Source organism: Rhinolophus sinicus, chromosome 18, assembly GCF_057876585.1.
Source record: "Rhinolophus sinicus isolate RSI-liver-muscle chromosome 18, RSI-T2T, whole genome shotgun sequence".
Lineage (NCBI taxonomy): Eukaryota > Metazoa > Chordata > Mammalia > Chiroptera > Rhinolophidae > Rhinolophus > Rhinolophus sinicus.
The window spans coordinates 48,095,552-48,116,387 of NC_142518.1; the positions used below are offsets into that span (position 1 = coordinate 48,095,552).

The 20,836-nt window shown below is 33.2% G+C and overlaps 1 protein-coding gene and 1 long non-coding RNA gene across 3 annotated transcripts in view; one reads left to right on the forward strand and one right to left on the reverse strand.

Moving 5' to 3' along the window:
- Positions 1-20,499, forward strand: part of LOC148754620 (uncharacterized) — a 102,090-nt gene extending 81,591 nt beyond the window's left edge. Inside the window, exon 4 of the long non-coding RNA XR_016019974.1 lies at positions 19,340-20,499. This is a non-coding gene — a long non-coding RNA (uncharacterized LOC148754620). The remainder of the gene's footprint in view (positions 1-19,339) is intronic.
- BRWD3 (bromodomain and WD repeat domain containing 3) overlaps positions 1-20,836 on the reverse strand; it is a 105,834-nt gene that overhangs the window by 33,844 nt on the left and 51,154 nt on the right. For both annotated transcript variants that reach the window (XM_074324122.2, XM_019717548.3), the window contains exons 12-21: positions 18,710-18,750; positions 16,476-16,580; positions 15,271-15,424; positions 11,095-11,229; positions 9,921-10,049; positions 8,780-9,005; positions 7,053-7,220; positions 4,261-4,441; positions 2,808-2,901; positions 689-838 (exon numbers count right to left, since the gene is read on the reverse strand). In XM_074324122.2, the coding sequence (XP_074180223.1) occupies positions 689-838; positions 2,808-2,901; positions 4,261-4,441; positions 7,053-7,220; positions 8,780-9,005; positions 9,921-10,049; positions 11,095-11,229; positions 15,271-15,424; positions 16,476-16,580; positions 18,710-18,750 (1,383 nt within the window). The remainder of the gene's footprint in view (positions 1-688; positions 839-2,807; positions 2,902-4,260; positions 4,442-7,052; positions 7,221-8,779; positions 9,006-9,920; positions 10,050-11,094; positions 11,230-15,270; positions 15,425-16,475; positions 16,581-18,709; positions 18,751-20,836) is intronic.

Genomic DNA, 20,836 nt, shown 5'->3' on the forward strand with positions numbered 1-20,836 from the left:
GTGATTATTCTTTTCAGATCAAGATTTTCATTGGTGGGGGATAGTAGGGACATCATTAGTAAGAGTGAAAAAACTGTGAATAGTGGGAGAAAAATGGGGTACCACACATTGTCAATGTATAATTAAACCTTCATTATTTACTAACCAACTACAGTTGTTAAGAGAATAAAAGGAAAGGACTGAAGAAGAACATGAAGAAATACCTGCTACATTCTCTCTTTATTCCATTACCATGAAAAAGGTAGGTCTGAGAAAAATCATCACTCAGTAATCTCCATGACTGCTAAAGTCAACAACAACAACAGAAAACGTGCGTATTGTGCTGATGACAGTCAATCAGTTTTGGGACTGTATAACTAGTTATCCCTGTTTATATTCCACTTCTTTTCATTTCTAGGCAGATTTCCTCTCACCTTCTTCTCACTGTCCCAAAGCCAAACCTTGGCTGGCATGTTTGATACCCTGAACCAAGATAATATCTTAGGAACAAATCAGAAAAGATAGCTAAAGGAATTCAATAATCCTCAAATGTGCCTATTAAATGCCTTATTAATTAATTATCCTCTCGTAAGAAAATCATTAAAATAATTTTCTATTAAAGAAGTGACCTTAAAAGTAAACCCAATGTAATGATACTAAACTGGGAAACAAAAAAGTTACGTTGAGTAAATCATATCAGATATCTAACCTCTGAGGAGCTGTCTGAGTCTTCCTGTGCATGTGAATTTTGACATGGTGCTTGTGAATTATGCTCTATGTTAGACCGTGTTTGGTAAGTATGCTGACGCTTACGTTGCGTCCTTCGTAAAGACCGTCCACAGCTAGGCTGATAATCATTCTGTAAAATAGCAAGAAAACAAGCTTTAAAAAATCAAAGGCTCAGTGAACATACATAAATGGCCATATATAAAGCAAATCAATTGAGCAAGGGTGGGGTCGGGGTGGAGGTTAAGAGATAAGAATAAATTCCCAAGAAAAAAACACAAGATATAACCAGATTTATATATATTTAACTCACCTTTCATTAATATTGATTACTTTCCTATTTTGAAAACTATGTAAACAAATTAAGAACAGTCCTGCAAGTCTGGGCTGCAAGAATTTGCCGAATCAGAATTTACACAAACTAAGAATTACACATACACATATGATTCACAATTTATTACAGGATGAAGATATCTATGTCACATCTATGTACATATAATTTTTAATCTAATTGAGCTTCTTTAATTCTATAAAAAACTACATTTAGTAAGGTCAAAATAAATATTTAATTTTTAACAACTAAAATGTAAAGTGAAAATGATTTTATTCTAACCATTACAAATATAAAATATTATTACTGATATACCAAGTCAGAGCAACAACTCCAATATGTCATCAGGAGTAAGTACACAAGTTTAAATGTCTTATAAATCAGTCTCTATGACCAGTTTCTTATCTTACATGTAAATGTTTCTCACTTTCTATAAATAAAAATGTTTTATAGACCCAACTACCCTATTTATTAGTCTCAGACAAGTCTGATATTTAATAAATCAGCTTAGCAAGAAAAAAGAATATAAATCACGAATCTGAGTCATTCAGAATCTCTAAGAAAATGACCTTACCAAAGAACATCAAACAAGCTAATGAAATCTCAACAAAAATTAAGAATATCAGGGGGATCACTTCATAGACTGTGTCATGAAGGATCACTTCATGCCTGACCACCGTGCTATACACCTGAAGCTTAAGTACAATAATACTGAATGTCAACTACAATTATACACACACACACACACACACACACACACACACACATATATAGTCACAGGATATAAAGTACAGCATAAGGAATACAGTCAATGGTATTGTAACAGCTACATACGATGTCAGAGGGGTAGCAGACTGGAGAGGTTATCACTTTGTGAGGGGTGTAAATGTCTATTAGGTTAGTGCAAAAGTAATTGTGGTTTAAAAGTTTAAAAACAATTGCAAAAATCGCAATTACTTTTGCACCAACCTAATAACTAGTAGGTTGTTTTGTACACCTGAAACTAATTAAAAAAAGAAATTGGGCATCAAAATGACCCAAGACTATTTGGAGATATTCATATGATAATTACCTAAAACTGTAGTTATCAATACTGAAAAAAAAATATTTAAAATTCAGTGTCCACTACCTATGTTTTTTTTAATACAATTAAAACCATTGTAGACTTTCCAAGTTATCACACTCTTTAGGAGTTATAGTTAGATCCAGGGTCAGAACTGAACTTTCTTATGCCACCAGTTTTTCTACCTCAGAGTACTAGTAAGGGGCTTACCATGTTCCTAGTGGAGTATAGGAATCTTACTCCCTGCTTAGCAATTTATACTGGGAATATGCATCTTCCCAATGTATAGATCAGATTTTGCCCCTGTATGATTAGGTAGGCCAGGAGTGTGCCTAGGGTTTGTGTCAGCAAACTTTTTCTGTAAAGGCCCAGAGTGTAAATATTTTTGGCTTTGGAGGTCATATGATCTCTGTTACAAATACTCGACTCTGTAGAGTGTGAAAGCAGCCATAGACAATATGTAAATGAATAAGTGTGCATGGATTCCAATAAAACTTTATTAATAGGAATAGGCAATAGAGCAGATATAGCCCATGGGCAGTAGTTTGCCAACCTCTGGCCTGAGCATTTGTTTTACACTCTTATTAGTGAAACGGGTTCCCTATATGCAAACACTTATCTAAATAGTCCCTTAATACATAATAGTGACCTTTCAGAAACCTGGTATCTGCAAACATTTGCAAATAGGGTATTCCAAATTAAACTCACCCTTTGGGTAGCATAAGATGGCTTTTTCTTCTTTTCAACTGTATAGAGACTGATTTCTATGTCACCTTTCGCAGTTCTACATTCTTCCTGAATCCTAATAACAAATCAAAAGTCAAAGTAACAAAATCAAAAAGCAAGCCGATAGCTTAATCTGATAACACAAATACTTTTAAATGTAAAATTTGCCATTTTAACCATTTTGGGGTATACAATTCAGTGGTGTTAATGAGATTTACAATGTTGTGCAACCATCACTATTTTAAAAATATTTTCATCACTCTAAACATAAACTGTGTAACCATTAAGCAGTAACTTTCTATTTCTCCTTCCACCAGGACCTGTTAACCTCTAATCTACTTCCTGTCTCTGAATTTGCCTATTCTTGATATTTCATATAAGTGGAATCATATTGCATTTGTCCTTTTGTGTGTAATTTATTTTAATTAGCATGTTTTGTGGTATTATTCATGTTGTAGCAGGTATCGGAACTTCATTCCTTTTTATGGCTGAACAATATTCCACTGTATATATAATATTACATTTTGTTTATCCATTCATCTGTTGACAGACATTTGAGTTGCTTCTACTGTTCGGCTACTGTGAATAAATGACGCAGTGAACACTGTCATACAAGTATCTATTTGAGTCCCTGCTTTCAAGTCTAGTTTTAGCATTTTGACCAAAAAATTACTTCAAATTGCTCTATTGCCAGAGGGTAGCATTCAGTTCACAAATTAGTTATGTCTCCTTTTATTTATTTTTATTACTGCTGAAGAAAGAAAAGGTGAAACCAAATTAATTTTGCTACTTGTTGGCTGAGCTGGTAAAACCTTGGTTAGGGAGATAACATGATTAAAATGGATTTTATGTGTTCTCCGTCAATGTCCTTTTCTCTTTTTAAAATCTATTTCCAGTTGCTGTGGACTATCTGGAGTTGATGTTAAAGCAGATGTTAGCGTCTACAAATAAAGATAGGGATTCTAAGTTTGAAATTCATCCTAACGAAATCCTTTCATCCTACAAGGAATTTTACTTAAACGACATTTACAAATATATCCTAAGCACTGGAGTCTACTATTATCTATATTGCACTCCCAAACTGCTCAAATATCAGAACCACTGTTGAATTTTGGATTCATATATCACTGGCATATTTATTCACATATGGCTTCATATTTTTACTTAATAGTATTTGTATTCTTATCTTCTAACTTAAGATGATAAACCCATGGAAGACAGAGATCACGATTTTAATTTTCCAATATTCCTCAAACTATTTAATACAAAGGTAAGCAAGTTGAAGACATTCAATAAATAGTTGTTATAGAATGAACTAACTGAAATAAGGTGTAAAAACTAAAGCACAAATTAGCTGGATTAAAAAAAAACACCTTAGTTATTAGCTTTTTATGAAGCTCTCAATTTTCTTATGGCTGTTACCTTATTGACTCACCTACTAACCCCATGATTGAGTTCATTGACCACCACTCTTCTGCTCCATGCCATGAGATCTCGTTCAGTGGCCATCTGGCTCCTAAGAGCATTGTTATGAATTTGTCGGACACCTTCAATTTGACCACTACGTCGGAGCCCAATATTTGGAGAAGATAGGTCCATATTTGGACTTCTCAGAGCTAAAACAAACAAAAAAACATACCACTTTCTGAGCAAAGGCACCAAACTTTTCCATATCTAAGCTTTAAGTAAAATAGGAGATTCAAAGATAGTACTGCTAGACAATATTGTTATACCTTTGTTCTACATTTTCTGTACCCCATTTATGGTTTTTATAGTGTTATGAATAAAGCAGGTACTCAATAAATGCTTAAAGTTTCTATAGCTCTTTCAGTGTTTTTCAAAGCACTTTCACTTCTGTCACCTACTAAATGCTCAGCAAATACAAAAAAAGCATATTTAACCTGATTTGGTACATTCACAAATGTTTATTAGTACTAGCTCAGAAAGCACCTTTTTCATCAAAGTTCTAGCTTTATTTAGACCACCAAAATGATTCTTTTTTAAACTTATTTTTATTGAAGTATAGTTGGTATACAATCTTATATTGTTATGTTAGTTTCAGGTGTACAATATTGTCACCTGATTTGACATTTTTATACCTTACAATGTGATCACCCCACTAATTTTAGGAATCACCTGTCACTGTGTAAACATAGCATAATATTATTGACTAAATTCCTTCCCTTTTTTGCCCACCCCTCCATTCTGGTAATAATCCCTTTGGACTCTGTTTCTGTGAGTCTAGTTTTGTTTTGTTTTGGCTGTCTATTTTGTTATTTTAGAAGAAAACATAGGGAGTAAACTATTTGACATTAGTCTGAGTAATATCTTTTTGGATATGTGTGCTTGAGCAAGGAAAACAAAAGCAAAAATAAACAAATGGGACTACATAAAACTAAAGTTTCTGCACAGCAAAAGAAACTATCAACAAAACAAAAAGACAACATACTGAATGGGAGAAGATATTCACCAGTGATGTATCCAAGAAGGGGTTGATATGTAAAATATATAAGAAACTCTTACAGTTCAATAACAAACAAAAAATCTGATTGAAAAATGAGCAAAATGACATGACAAGACACTTGTCCAAAGAAGATACACAGATGGCCAACAGACATATGAAAAGATGCTCAACATCACTAATCATCAGGGAAATGCAAATCAAAATCACAGTGAGACACCACTTCACACTAATCAGAATGGCTATTATTAAAAAGTCAACAAATAATGTGTTGGCCAGGATGTAGAGAAAAGGGAATCTCTATGAACTATTGGTGGGACTGCAAACTGGGTACAGCCACTATGGAAGGCAGTATGGAGATTCCTCAAAAAACTAAAAGTGGACCCAGCAATTCCACTTCTGGGTATTTATCCAAAGAATATGAAAATAATTTGAAAAGATATGTGCACCCCTATGTTCACTGCAGCATTATTCACAATAGCCAAAACATTGAAGCAACCTAGGTGTCCGCTGATAGATGAATGGATAAAAAAGATGTGGTGTACACATGTAATAGAATATTACACAACTGTAAAAAAGAAAGAAATCTTGCCATGTGTGACAACATGGATGGATCTAGAGTGTATTACACTAAGTGAAATAAGTCAGAGAAAGACAAATACTGCATAGTTTCATTTATATGTGGAATCTTAAAAAAAAACGGATTTGGTTTCAAAAATAGTAAGAGAAAAAGTGTAAACCAAAAAAAATTAACTATCAAAATTTCATTTTCTAAATTGATAAGCAATGAAAGGGGGGAAAAAGTAATAAAAATTTTACTTTTCTTTCTAATCCTCTCAAAGGGCCCTGTTAATTTATTTTCATTGTATTTTCAAATAAAACAAAAATGGAAACTGAAACATTCAACTGTTAAAATAAGCATCAGGAAAAACTAAAAAATAAATGAATATTGCAAATAGAACTAAATGGGATCCCTCTGACTAAACGGCATTTCAAATGTATCCAAAGAAATCTAGTATAGTAGTAATTCTCTCTTATCTGTGGTTCCAGTTACCCATGGTCAACCACGGTCTGAAAATATTAAATGGAAAATTCCAGAAATTAACAATTCATAAGTTTTGAATTGTGTGCCATTCTGAGTAGCATGATGAAATCTTGAACCATACCACTCTGTTCCCCTGGGACATGAATCATTGCTTTGTCTAGTGTATCCATGCTGTATATACTCCCCACCAGTTACTCACTTAGAAGCTGTTGTGTTTATTAGATCAGTTATCAGAAAGCGAGAGAGAGACCACATTTATGTAAGTTTTATTACAGTATATTGTTATAATTGTTCCATTCTATTATTAGTTATTGTTATTAATCTCTTACTGTGCCTAATTTATAAATTAAATTTTATCATATATACGTATAGGAAAAAACACAGTGTATATGAGGTTTGGCAGTATCCATGGTTTCAGGCATCCACTCGGGAACTCAGAACGTATCCCAGGCAGATAAGGAGGGTACTATTGTGTATTAAAATAAAGAATCTGTATTTCTTAGAAGATGCTAAGTCATTTTAACCACAAATGATAATGAGATTATGGCAGTGTGGTATATCTGATATCACAATTGCAAATTAATAAAAATGTTGTTTTTCTGTAACTGAAAAATAAATTTTAAAAAATTTTAATATCATCAGAAACAAATCAAAACAAAAACAACCCCAAAATAATAAAAGTACATTTATCATACCCTACTACAAATATATACATACTTACCACCATTAGCAGAATATGGTCTATTAATTGCAAAATGTGGAACATCTCCTTCGTTAATTAGTCTCAGATCTTGTTCTCTCTGTAGCTCCCTGATTATTCCATCAAGAATGCTCTCATCTTGGTCATTGGCATGTTGCCCAATTACCTGTTCTACCACCTCACCATCACCTTAATGACACCAAAGATAAAAAGCCTCTAAGTTACTTACATTTTAGTATACCCTAAAGACAGTACAAATAAGCTTAATATATACATTTCTGGACAAATAATAAAAAACAGAATTAAAATGAAAATCCAACACGTACCAAACAAAATATTTTAAAACGAACTTTAAAAAATTTTGGTATGTCAGCTTGTGTGTTTGACTTACTCAGTATCCCCAAATTAGACATTATTAAGAGGGCCTACTCATCTTAAAGAATAATTATTAAATTATTAATTTAAAAATGAATTCTCTCCATGGAATATTCCAAGCTAAAAGCTGGGAGTAGAGATTTGAGTAAGGTTTAAACAAGTTCAACCAGATACCTAAAATGTTTTGCATCTTCCTTTCATGAGAATTTCCTTCTGAAAGAAATAAAACTATGGTCTTTCAGATATTGTATCTCTTATAATACACTGAAATTCAGTGATTACTTCTGAACAAAAATTTTATTTCTATGATTTTTTTTTCATTCTTAACTACATCTTAGACCTGTTTTTCATCTTATCCTCTAGTCAGATTAAATGGTATCTAACTGAGTAGGCAAGTGATCAGGTCTTACAGGAAATCAAGTGTGATGAGTTACAGATTTTTTTCTTCAGATGTTTTTAGTTTTAACTCCTACTTAATATTCACGCTTTCCCCCTTGTTTAATATGACATCATCAAAGTAACTGTTAACATATGCATAACACCATTTCATTGTTTTACAAATCTTTATGAAAGATCATAAAAGGATTTACATTTCACTCTATAAAGGTCAGTTCAAGTCTAAATCCCCTAGTAAGAAAATAAAATTCCATTTGCAAATCAGTAACTCACTAGCTCACACCTGGAAGAAAATCTGCAAGATATGAAGGTATTCTGGTGTGTGTGTGTCAGGGGGATGGGGGTTGTGGGAAGAGGAAGTATACATAAGGGAAATATGCCAATCTAAAGCATTGCTTTGATAGAGAATAGCTTATTTTAGTGTCTTATTCTACTATCCTCCCATCATGTATCACACTTATCACTGTTTCTTCAATATACTCCAAGATTGAGTGTTATTTAAACACTTATAATCCCCCTCTCCAAAACTCAATATATTTTGCATTTCAAACATGCAGACGGGTAAATAGCCACTTCCCAGTTGGTGGCTTTTGAAATTTCCTCTTCTGGAGTCCAGTAACCATGGATTCTCAAGTTAAAATACCAATAAGCAGTGGAATTTCACCAATTGTAAAAGCTTGACAAATTAAAGTTAACACATTTAATCATTACTAGAAGTCAATACTATAAACAGCAGGATCATATGTATGTTCAGGGCACTAAGAAAGCAGGTCAACACATTCTGTTCTTGAACATGTGCTGGTTTGTCCTAATCCACTTATCTGTGTCCAGGTGAGATGAGAAAATTAATACAAGTATTAGGTAAAATATATTATAATCTACCACAGAGTTTACCAGGGGGCATATATCATAAAGAGAACAGCATCAAGTATAACATTTTGCAAAATGCTTTAAATTTCATTTGGGAGACAACATACCATTAGCCACATATCCCAGTTGTGGTATGAGTTGTTCATCTTTACAATGTTCCCGTCCTGGTACTAGCCTTTGGAATTTTGTAGGATGAGGATTTCCATCAACATCCACCAAGAATGGGGGAGGCATGAGGTGAGGAGCTTGTTGTGTTTGTTCATCTAACACATAGTTGTTGGCATCACGGATAAGAGGTCGATAATCCGTGTGGAAGAACATCTGATCTGGAATCTTTATGACAGATTTTCAGTATTTAATGTGCACAGGGAATTTATAGACAAGCACTTTGATTCCTATAACACATGCAGTTTTCAAATCAGACAACTTTTGCATCCTCTTATATTCCTCTGTTGTCATGTTTCCTCTAGGAAAAAGTGAATCACCTGATCATAATCCTACCTCTTCTCCACAAAACCCTACAATCCTATTTTATGGCCCTATATTGTGTTTCTCAAATTAGGCTAGGAAGAAGTAAAGCAACAAGAGAGTGAATAAAACTAGGTATTTTTATTTAAGTTGCAAAAATCATATAAACCTTTATAACTATTTTTCTTGCTTATTTTTATTCAAATAAGGATAGATGGAGTATAATATAAATGGTGAGGCAGGTAAATATCAATTGCATAAAGACACTCAAAGGTGATACAAGTATTGAGCGGAACTCGGTGATTCTGTGTTCTCTTCCAAGATTCTAAAATCTATTCCAAATTCACAGCTAATAAAATATAAGAAACCAATTAAGTTAATTACTAAAGTATTTTAACAAGATCAACAGTAGGTAAAGTAGCCAAGAAAATAAACATTCGATCACCAGCTGTTTATTCCTAATTTATTATTAGTACGTAGAAGATACTACCTGGTAAAGTTATTGTCCTATTACACCTAAACGGTAGTATAGAGAATATGTTCTAAGCGAAAGGATTTTCTAATGAATTTTTCTATCTACATCACCCTATATATAACTTAATAGTGACATGAACTGCCATGCCTTATGTTCTAGCAGTGATGAAAATTTTTACCAAGAAAGATGATTTTATTACTTTATATCTATTAATATATGACAACCCTTGTTAACTGGAAGACTTTGGGTTGCATAAATGATACAATCCAAAATTGAAGTTTACAACAAAAATTAAATGTACTAACCTTTTCGTAGTATTTACTACATCCAAAACCAAAAAGCAGCAAATGCCCATGAGAATCTGTGCAGGCAAAATGGTTTCCATCCGGTGAAAATTTACAATCAAACACTGCACCATGGCCTTGGCCTTCAATCTAAAATTTAGAGGAGTCACTTTAAGTCATCTTAAGAGGTAATTTTCAAATAATAAGTATGTAATAGCTTCTGCTTGCTAATATATTGGATTCTGTGATGCACCAACATTCCAATGTACTCTGGCTTCTGTAGCCAGAACCCTAATGGAATAGCAAAGCTCTGAAATAAATTATGGAGAATCAAAATACAATGGGTGGTATCAAACATTACTAGCAATAACATATTTCAAGAAGTACTAAATGAGTGACTGAGAATAAAAAAGACCTAAACACAACCACATTGACAACAGTGCTACCTCAGCAAAGTCAAAATATTATCTTCCCATCTTATATTGTGATGCAATTAAACCTTAAAATAACCATCCTAAAATTAAAGCACACAAATCAATTTTATTAACAAAAGACAGCAGGTAATATTAAAGCTCTGGATCTGTATAAGCCTATAAAAAGGAGCTCAAAGGCCAACAATTTAGAAATGTACAGTTATATCTGTTCTTCAGAGAGAGACACGAAGTTTGGAAGATATAAGCAAGCAGTCCCATCACCACAGGAGGATATTCTACTGGGAGAAGAGATAGCTCACCAGATTTTTCCAGGATTTGTATGAAATATATCTTAAGAGTATCCATATCTCCAATTCCACGTTTGCCAAACAACTTCCTGATTGCTAATTAAGCCATATGGGGTTTACCAGAGGCAGATAAAATAGTCAATTCTTTGATTCATAAATTAGGATTATAGTTCAAACATTAACCTTTATGTGAGTTTGGTTAGTGTTAGCTCAAAAAGCTTATTAAATTTGAGTTTCTAGAGTTTAGAGCTGGAGACCAGAATTTGGAACATGCTAACATGACAATAACAGGGTCACCCCTGAATGGCAAAATTTTCTAGTGGCCGCACTCTCAGGTGTTGAGTCATTCTCTGCTATTATATCGATTTAAACACAGATCACAACAGGTTTCTTGGCACTAAGTATACTTTAATTACGAAGTTGCCACATAAGAGAAGTCTGTTTTAATACGAACTAAGCACAGATTTTCCTTACCATGTTAAAATAATTCCGAATTTTGGTCCCCCGGTCAAGGTCCCAAATAAAAATGTTCCCATCATGGCCCGCTGAAAGTATGATCCTTTGATCAAACGGATGTGCTTCCAGAACAAATACTTCATCATCATGTCCCTGTGATAAAAATCAATATTAAACATGAAAAGCAACCCCAAGTATCTGGTTTATTTGGTCAAGAGATCTCTAGGGTGTGCTATCAATCTGGATCAGATTAATTCATGCACACCAATTTAATAGCACTTACTACATGGACACTACAATAAATAGTTAAGTTAGAGTTCCTTATATGTTTAAGTGCTGACTTCATAAAGTATTCAATAGACAGAAGATCTGAAAAAGTGTTGAAAATACAGTCCAGAACAGTTACAGCTCATTAACCAGGTCCCTGAAGCAGAATTCATATTACTAGGACTCTGATATTTAGAAGGCCACAGAAAATGTGACAAACAGAATCAGTTATTAACACCCAATTCTGCCACAGTGATAAGAGACAAACCTTTATTGTCCTTCATCAAGCACTCTCTATTACTGGTATTCAAACTGTATTTTAGGAGGCCCCATGATACATTCAAACAAAGTACAGTGGTTCTGCACTTTATATACTATCTGAAAAATGGGTTTGCTGCTGAAAAAAAGTTTTAAAACCAATGCTTTGCTTATATGTTTCCCTTCTAATAAATCAGTGAATATCAGTATATAGAGATCTTAGATGAGGAGTTTGCAAAGCAAATCCAGCTTCCAGACATTTCTGCACACATAGCCTGTGAGCTAAGAATGTTTTTTTTCATTTTCAAAAGGTTGTAAAAAAAAAAACAAAAAAAGAAAGAATATGCAACAAAGACCACATGTGGCCTGCAAAGTCTAAAATATTTACTATCTGGACTCTTAAAGAAAAGGTTTGCCGACACCTGATTTTAGATCATTATTGATTTTACTTAACTCCTGGTTAGAGAATACATAATTAAGAACAGACTCCAAGTCTTAGAAAAGCATATAGTACACCCTGAAGTTGCATTTCACTTAGGAACACATCAGCATATTACATCTAAGGAGCTTCTAGAACTGATCATATATTTTGCACCTAAAAAGTGCATTTTATTCCAAATCATTATATAAAAAATGGAATAGAGTGTCCTGCCATATTACAGTTACAGACAAAAATATAGCCTATTAAAAAATAACAGCAGATTGGCTCAAAATGTGAAGAGTTAAGATGACTAGGTAAAATCCCATTACAATAAATACTGTCACAACTGAAAGTTTACCAAAATTCTTTTCTTAGTGACTACAAAAAAAAAAAAAAATATTGCTTTGTTATAACAAAATTTCCTGCTGAATAATCAATTTGATATAAATACTTTCTCAAGTTCCTCACCAGTAAACAATAAAATTTTTTTGTTAAACTCTAATGACACAACTACTTCCGTGTACAATGGGAAAAAGAGGCTTTTAAATAGAGGGCTTTATATTTTGGTCATATGCCTTGGGATATGATGTAGTCACTGGATCATGGGGAACAAAACCTAGTCAAGCTCAGTAATGTCTTACGATTTATCATCTGCCCTGTTTTTATTTATTAAGCACACCTCTGTTTCCACCACTGTCACACAAATGCAAATTATCATCATGGCCCATCCTACCCTTGACTCCTACAGTATACCCAGAGTCACCCTTACTTATCTGCATTGCAATCTGTTCTCTCTACTCTGTTACTAGGATTATAAGGTATTTTTCAAAAGCATAATTCACGTCATTCCTTGGCTTTTAAACCCTTTAATGGTTTTCTACTGGTCTTAGGGTAGATCTTACAACACTCTGAATGGACTGGACCCTGTCCATTTCTCCAGTCCCATTTGATGACTCTGTTTCTACTTTCTGTGCTCCAGCCAAAAATTGGCTTTCTTTCAACTGCCTTCTACCTCAAGACCTTCATACATGCTTTTCTGTCTTCCTGGGAGGAACTCCCCACTTCCTCACATATGTAATTTACCAAATATTTTTGATCCCCTACCATGTTGAGAGAAAATAAACTAATAATAAAATATAACAAGAAGATATAAGATAGTGATAAACACTATGGTGAGAATAAAGCAAAGTGATGTAAAAAGACAAAGACTGGGAGGCCACTCTGGATCCTTTGATCAGGGAAGGCCTGTCAAGGAGGTGACATTTAGGCAGAGATCTGGGTAATTTCTACCTATTTTTCAAATCCTAACCCAAACTTTACTTCCTTAGGAAGCTTTCTAGAACCCTCCCAGACCAGGTTTTGTCATCCTATTAGAAACTTGCATTGTATTTTTTACTTTTCTTTCTTAGCATTTATTTAATTAACTTTTTTCTTCTAATAGGCTTAAACTCCAGGAGGACAGGGTTTCCTTAATTTACCATTTTTTCCTAACACTTAACTCAGTGACTGGCACACAGGAGATGCTCAATAAGTATTTGCTGAATGGAAGAACTTTACACTCCACTAAGACAAATTTGTATAACAATTGGGTATACAAATTGTTAACACAGAAAATATAAGTTCTATACCAAAACTAAGTTTGACTGTTATAAAGACTAAAAATAGTCTGTTCTAAAATTTCATCAGTAAAATTCACTGAAAACAGATGACCCATGAGTCAGCCCATGGGAAGAATACCACTAAACAGAACTCTAAATTAAGGTACTTATTAAGACAGAATTTTACATGGATTTATAAAACCAACAGCTACACCACGGCCTTTGAAACTGTGACTTTTAGAGATACAGACTTGTGCTAATACCGTGGCTGCTAGCCACATGTAACTATTAAGCATTTGAAATGTGGCTAGTCCAAATTGAGATGTTCTGTAAGTGTAAAACACACCAGATTTCAAAGACTTAGTATGAGAAAAGAATGTAAAACATTTCATTAATAGTTTTTTATATTAACTACATGTTGAAGTGCTACTATTTTGGATATACTAGGTTAAAGAAAATATATTATTTAAATTAATTCCACCTCTTGTACTTTACTTTTTTATTGTGGCTTCTAGAAACATTAACATTATATATGTGGCTCACATTATATTTCTATTGGAGTGTGCTGACATAGACAAATACTTCCTAATAAAGAATCAAGCAAACAGTAGAGGATTTTCCATATATATTAACAGAAACTTATACCAGGGAACCGGGAAACCCAGAATGAAGTAATTATTGGTTTAACAGATAAAAGGAAGAATCTAAAACTTCACTAAACAGTGTTAGGGCTTTATTTAGGAAAGAGGACTTGGGAAACATCTGAAAGATAAACTGGAAATCCACCCCAAATTAAACAAATCTTTAGAAAACTCAGAGGCCTTAGCTAATTATCTCACATAGGAGTCAAATGAGGATGTAATCATGGTATGCTACAAAGAGAACAAAATAATTGGTTTCTAGTCCCTATCACTTACTACTGGGTAAATCATAGGGCAATTACTTGGCCCTTCTCCTTAAAGTACTTATGAATCAGTAATTGAATTTAACCTGAAGTTATTCCGTACCATGATAAACTGACATCAACCATACCCATGTGATTTTCTGCTATTAATCCTATCAACTTTTCACACCACAAATATTGTAGCCTTTTACTATGGCAAATACATTTACTTTTTAAATTTTATTAAATTTCTTAAATTTATTGAGGTGACTGGTTAATAAGATTATATAGTTTTCGAGTGTATAATTCTATTATACGTCATCTGCATGGAAATACACCTTTTAAGAGGGAAAGTTACCTTTTTTTTCCTACTTCTTCCTCTTACCTCTATTTCTTACATAAACTAATCCATGAAGTTAGAATATACAGGATACCCTTGTCAAAATAAAGTTAGCTCTATCCCTAAAACTGTAACAACAACAAAAATCCCAACTCATGTTAAAAACAAAGTAACTTATATACCCTTATAATAACATAACAGATAAATAAATACCAGACCTGGAATGGATCTTGCAGTTTTCCTAACTGCTTTTAGCAACTATATCATGTGTCATAACTATTTTACAGATATGTCAACAGAGGTACCTCGAATAATTACTTCTCCAAGGGACGTAAGTCATAGAAAGTAAATTAGACTTTAAATTTCCTGTCTTCAAGAATAATGTCCTTTTTGACCATTTTAATTGCTCTAAAAACAGAATACTTACAGACAAAGTATGAAGAAGTTGCCCTGTGATTGAATTCCATACTTTCAAAAGGAAATTGTTCACTGCAGTAATAACTGTGGTGTCATAGCGATCCCAGGCCACCATAGTCACCTTAAGTTTAGTGACCTTATCTTCTCCAGATGGCAAGTTATTCCTAAACAAAACAATTTGCAGTATTCATACATTGCGAATTTTTAATAAAAGTGCAACTAAAATAGCAAATTATGACAAAAATCTCTCCAGGAGCATGCAACACTTTTTAATATAAAAATCCTAAACTATACTTTTAAGTACTGACGAAATAAAATAATAAAAGTATATACATAAGGCAATACCCATAGCTTACTTTAGGGAGAAAAAAAGGACACAAAATGGCAAAAACTTTGTAGTTAATTACACGAGACCAACAAAAAAGTGAAACTAGAAACACATTTACAAATACCTTGAAAAATAAAATACAAGGTTATGTTGGCTACTAGAAAATATGAAGAAAACACATATTGGACAGCTTATTCCCTTAAGTATTAAAATTTGTGAAGTAGGTCTTTTAAAATAACAGTAAGAGATTCGGTAACTTGATTTAATCAAATACGACATTATCAGTAACTGGCTATGACTACAAAGTCATACTGTTATTAATGGGAAGGTAATTGATTTCAGGGTCACACCCTAAAGAAACTGTAGTGTCCTAAAGAGACAACTGTATATCTTCCAATCAACAGTGAAGATGATGAAACAGAATGATTAAGTGTACTTATAATGTTTAGTAGGAATGCTAAAAATATGAAACATTATAAAGGTATCCTCAGTAAGTTAGAGAAATAGTTAACCACATGATGACATATAATAGGGATAACCTCAAAGTAGTGTGTGTGTGTGTGTGTGTGCGCGCGCGTGTGTATGACCTACAGAAAACTAAGTCAGAGAATAACTCTGTGGGCATTAGTAGAGCACAGTGATCTTTGGGTCACAAGAACCAGAATTAAATGAGTCAGCAATGTTCCTATCATCCAGTATGTTAATCAATAGCAAAAGGCAATTTACTTAGAGATTATGTACAGACTCAAACTTCACATCTACCAATTAACTCCAAACTATTTACTAATCTACAAAGATATTTTATTTTCACTATTAAATATAATTCAATAATGTAAAAGATACTATATCATATGAGAACAACTGAAATATTTAACATCCAATCTTACCCAGTCATTTTAGTAGCCATATCGAGCACTATACTCTTCCATTCTTGTTGCTGATATTGCCAAATTCTTGCTGTTCCATCTCTGCTTCCACTAACAAATCTTAAACTGCAAAGAAACAGTTAAAATACCATTACTTTCCTCCAAAAAGGAAATCACCTTCTTGCTAATTATAAAAGTAATACCTTCATCTTCATACACTACTGGGGAGAACAAAAATAGTACACTTTAGAAAAAGTTTAGCAGTTCCTCAAAATGATAAACAGAGTTACCATATGACTTGGCAATTCTACTCTCAGGTATATATCCAAAAGAAATGAAAACATAAGTCCACACAAAAACTTGTACACAAATATTCAAGACATTATTCTTAATAAGCCCACAAGTGGTAACAACCCCAAATCCATTAACCAATAAATGGATAAAAAAATTGTGTATATCCATACAATCAAATATTATTCAGCAATAAAAAGGAATAAAATAATGATACATGCTACAACACGGATGGGTATTGAAAACACTATGCTAAGTGAAAGAAGGCACTCAAAAGATTCCACTTATATTAAACGTCCAGAATAGACAAATCTATAGAGACAAAAAGTGGATTAATGGTTGCCTAGAGATGAGGGTAGGGGTCTTAAAAGATTGGGGATTGAGGGCTAAAAGGTATGGGATTTCTTTTTGGGGTGATAAAAATGTTCTAAAATTGATTGTAGTGAATGCTGCACAGTCCTATGACTATACTAGAAATCCCCGCATTTTATTATGTGCATTATATCTCAATAAAATTGTTATAAAAATACATCCATTCACCCATAATTCTATCACTGCTCATACTTTTCTCTTTTTTAAAGATGTTGATACACACTGCCAAACTATTTCCCTGAAAAGTATTTTTAACCAATTTACAATCTCATCAAAAATTGTGGGAGAGTATCCATTTTTCCTAATCCCTTAGCAATACTGGATATTATCATTCTTCATCATCCTTTCATTCTGAAATAAAAAAAACATATTACTGTTATTCTAAATTGCATTTCTTTGATTATTCCTAAAATTGGACATGTTCTAATGTGTTTATTGGCCACATAACTAATTAAGATAGTTTCTCCTTTAAGGAAAAAGGCAAGGAATTTAAAAATACAGATTCTTCTATCATGAAAAAGTCATAGCTATACAAATCTTTAAGTGTATAACTAAGTGTAATGCAATAAACCAAACTTAAAAATTATTTGAAGGGTTTTTTTTCCATTGCTAATACAGATGTCACTCTTTGTGGATCATCATTATTTACTCTCACATTTAACAAAGATGAACCAATTCATCATAATAATCACCTACTGTCATAAAAATGTTTAAAAAATATCATTGTCACTCACATAAAGTCCTTAGAGACATATATAGATACAAATTCTTGGTTAAGTAGTTACATTTTTAAATCTATTCTAGGTCAATTTTTAGGCCAGGGCAGATTATCACCTTTTTGGGACCAGACCTTTGAGAGGGTGCACGAATACCTCTATGTGATTCTGAATTTACAGACACAGGAAATATGTATCATATGAGTAGTAGAGACAATAAGTGATACAAATGTTCAGCAGAAGACAAGATGCTAAAATCTGGATCAGTAAGGAAAGGATTGAGGTAGATTATGAATCTTAAAAGAAAGATAGGACGTAGAGAAGAAAAAACAGAAGGGAGAGGGAAAATAGAGGGAAAAAGAATGGAAGGGAGAGGGAGGATTTAGGAGAGAAAGAGAAAAAGTGAAGGAGAGGTAGGATTTATAGGGGGAATAGATGAGAAAAAATGTAGGTCTAAGCCAAGTTGTAGGGAGTTCTGAATGCCAGGTTAAGACATCTGAATTCTATTCTATAGACCAAGAGGAAACACTAAAGATTTCTGAACACAGCAATGTTGATCTGGTAGAGATGGACAAGATGATGGTAACAGGCCATATAATGGAATCCTGATAAGGTGGGTGATAACAGAAACGGAAAAAGAAAAATAAACAAACAAGAAATCATTTAGAAAGGAAGAACTGATAGACTATAGGTACTACTTGGACAGGAGTTTAGAAGAGATGGGGTAAGGATGTCATCAAAAGATAGACAAGGTTCTTTCAGCCTAAATGAATGGACAGAAATAAAGTATTTAGAATAAAGGTAGCTACTTCTGAGGGAACAGAGGTAAAATATGTCAAACATCTGTTTACACAGATATGTACTATACATAATTACCTGTCTCCATTGTTACAGAACTGAACAGCAACAACTTTGTCCTAAGACATAAAACAGATTTTTGATTAGAATTTATTTGTAAAATGAATAAATTACCCTTCCCCTCAAATTCACATGCAAAAGCATCAGAGTATATTTTTTAATGCTACAATTTTCTTTTAAAAAAAGAAACCTCTAATTTTCTTTAAAAAATTAATGAAGGCTTAAACAATGCATTTAACTAAGGAGAAATACTTATCAACAGTAATTTGACACAAACCAGACACAAGCAAATCTGTTCCTACACCATAATCTCAAGAGACAGATAGTTCTAAATAAGTATTAGTTTATTATGATCCCCATAATAAAACAGCACACTAATCTAAAATGCCACTTTAAAATAACAGATTTAATAGTAGTTAAATGCATTTTCCAACTTTTTTTATTTCAGAAGAAATCATTTCCTGTCTCTCACATGGTTTATTTAATTACTTTACTAATACAATGCAGTCACCTGACAGTCTTTAGATACTATAGTTTAGATACTGCTGTTTGAATCTTCTTTTAATACAATGTGTATTATACTGATGAGAAGATTAAAGGATAAGCAAAAATGTGCATTTTCCTTCTCTTTATTCCTTGATAATATAGCTAAAATGTACTCTCAAGATATACAGATGACCAACGGACATATGAAAAGATGCTCAATGTTGCTAATCATCAGAGAAATGAAAATTAAACCACAATGAGATATCACCTCACACCTGTCAGGATGGCTATCATCAACAAATCAACAAACAAGTGTTGGCGAGGATGCAGAGAAAAGGGAACCCTTGTGCACTACTGGTAAGGTTGCAAATTGGTGCAGACACTATGGAAAATGGTTTGGAGGTTCCTCAAAAAATTAAAAATAAAACTACCTTATGACCCAGAAATTCCACTTCTGGGTATTTACCTGAAGAAATCCAAAGAACTAATTTCAAAAGACATATGTATCCCTGTGTTCACTGCAGCACTATTTAAAATAGCCAAGATGCAGAAGCAACCCGAGTGCCCATCAATAGACAACTGGATAAAGAAGAGGTGGTACATATATACAATGGAATAGCACTGGGCCATAAAAAAGAATGAAATCTTAACCATTTGCAACGACATAGATGGACCTAGAGGGTATTGTGCTAAGTGAAATAAGTCGGACAGAGAAAGACAAATACCAGATGATCTCACTTATGTGTGGATTCTAAAGAACAAAATAAACAAACAAAACAGAAATAAACTCACAGACACAGAGATCAAACTGATGGTTGCCAGAGGGGAGGGGGATTGGGAAGTTGGGTGAAAAAGGTGAAGGGATTAAGAAATACAAATTGGTAGTTACAAAATAGTCATGGGGATGTAAAGTACAGCATAAAGAATATAGTCAATAGTGTTGTAACAACTATATATAGTGTCAGGTGGGTACTAGACTAACTGGGGGAAATCACCGTATAAATTATATACATGTCTAACCACTATGCTGTACACCTGAAACTAATATAAAATAATATTTTTTTCAAATGTAACTGAAAAAAATAATTTTCAAAGAGAAGAAAATGTTCTCCATTTTAGGGAATGCTCACTGAAGTATTTGGGGATGATGGGGCAGCTTACTCTTAAATGGTTCAGTAGAGTTTCTTTATTCTGTGTTTGCAGTTTTTCTATAAGCTTGAGATTGTCTTGAATAAAAAGTAAACCAAAAAATGTACCCTCAAACAATGTACACATTCTCCAAACCACTCAATTATTGAACTGCACTTAAACTTATTTTTCAATAAAAGGCTCAAATACTAAATATCTTTGTATGTAATTATTTTTCAGTTTTTAAAAATTATTAAACTGTCTTCATATGTTCAGAGGTATCTGTGATTCATATTGTTCCATGACTTCACTGCAGTATTTGTCTGATAGATTCTGGATTCTCACTGCCAGTTGCAATAATTAGTTTTTGATGTCCTGAAAGGATAGCTTACTTTCAATGACTAACAGCTGCCACTAATTTCAACAGGGAATGTTTAAGTTTTATTACTTTTATTCTTAGCTGGGCCCCTGCAAAAACAATTTTCTTCATCCCCTCACCTCAGTTCTTTCTCATTCATTTATTACCTCCCT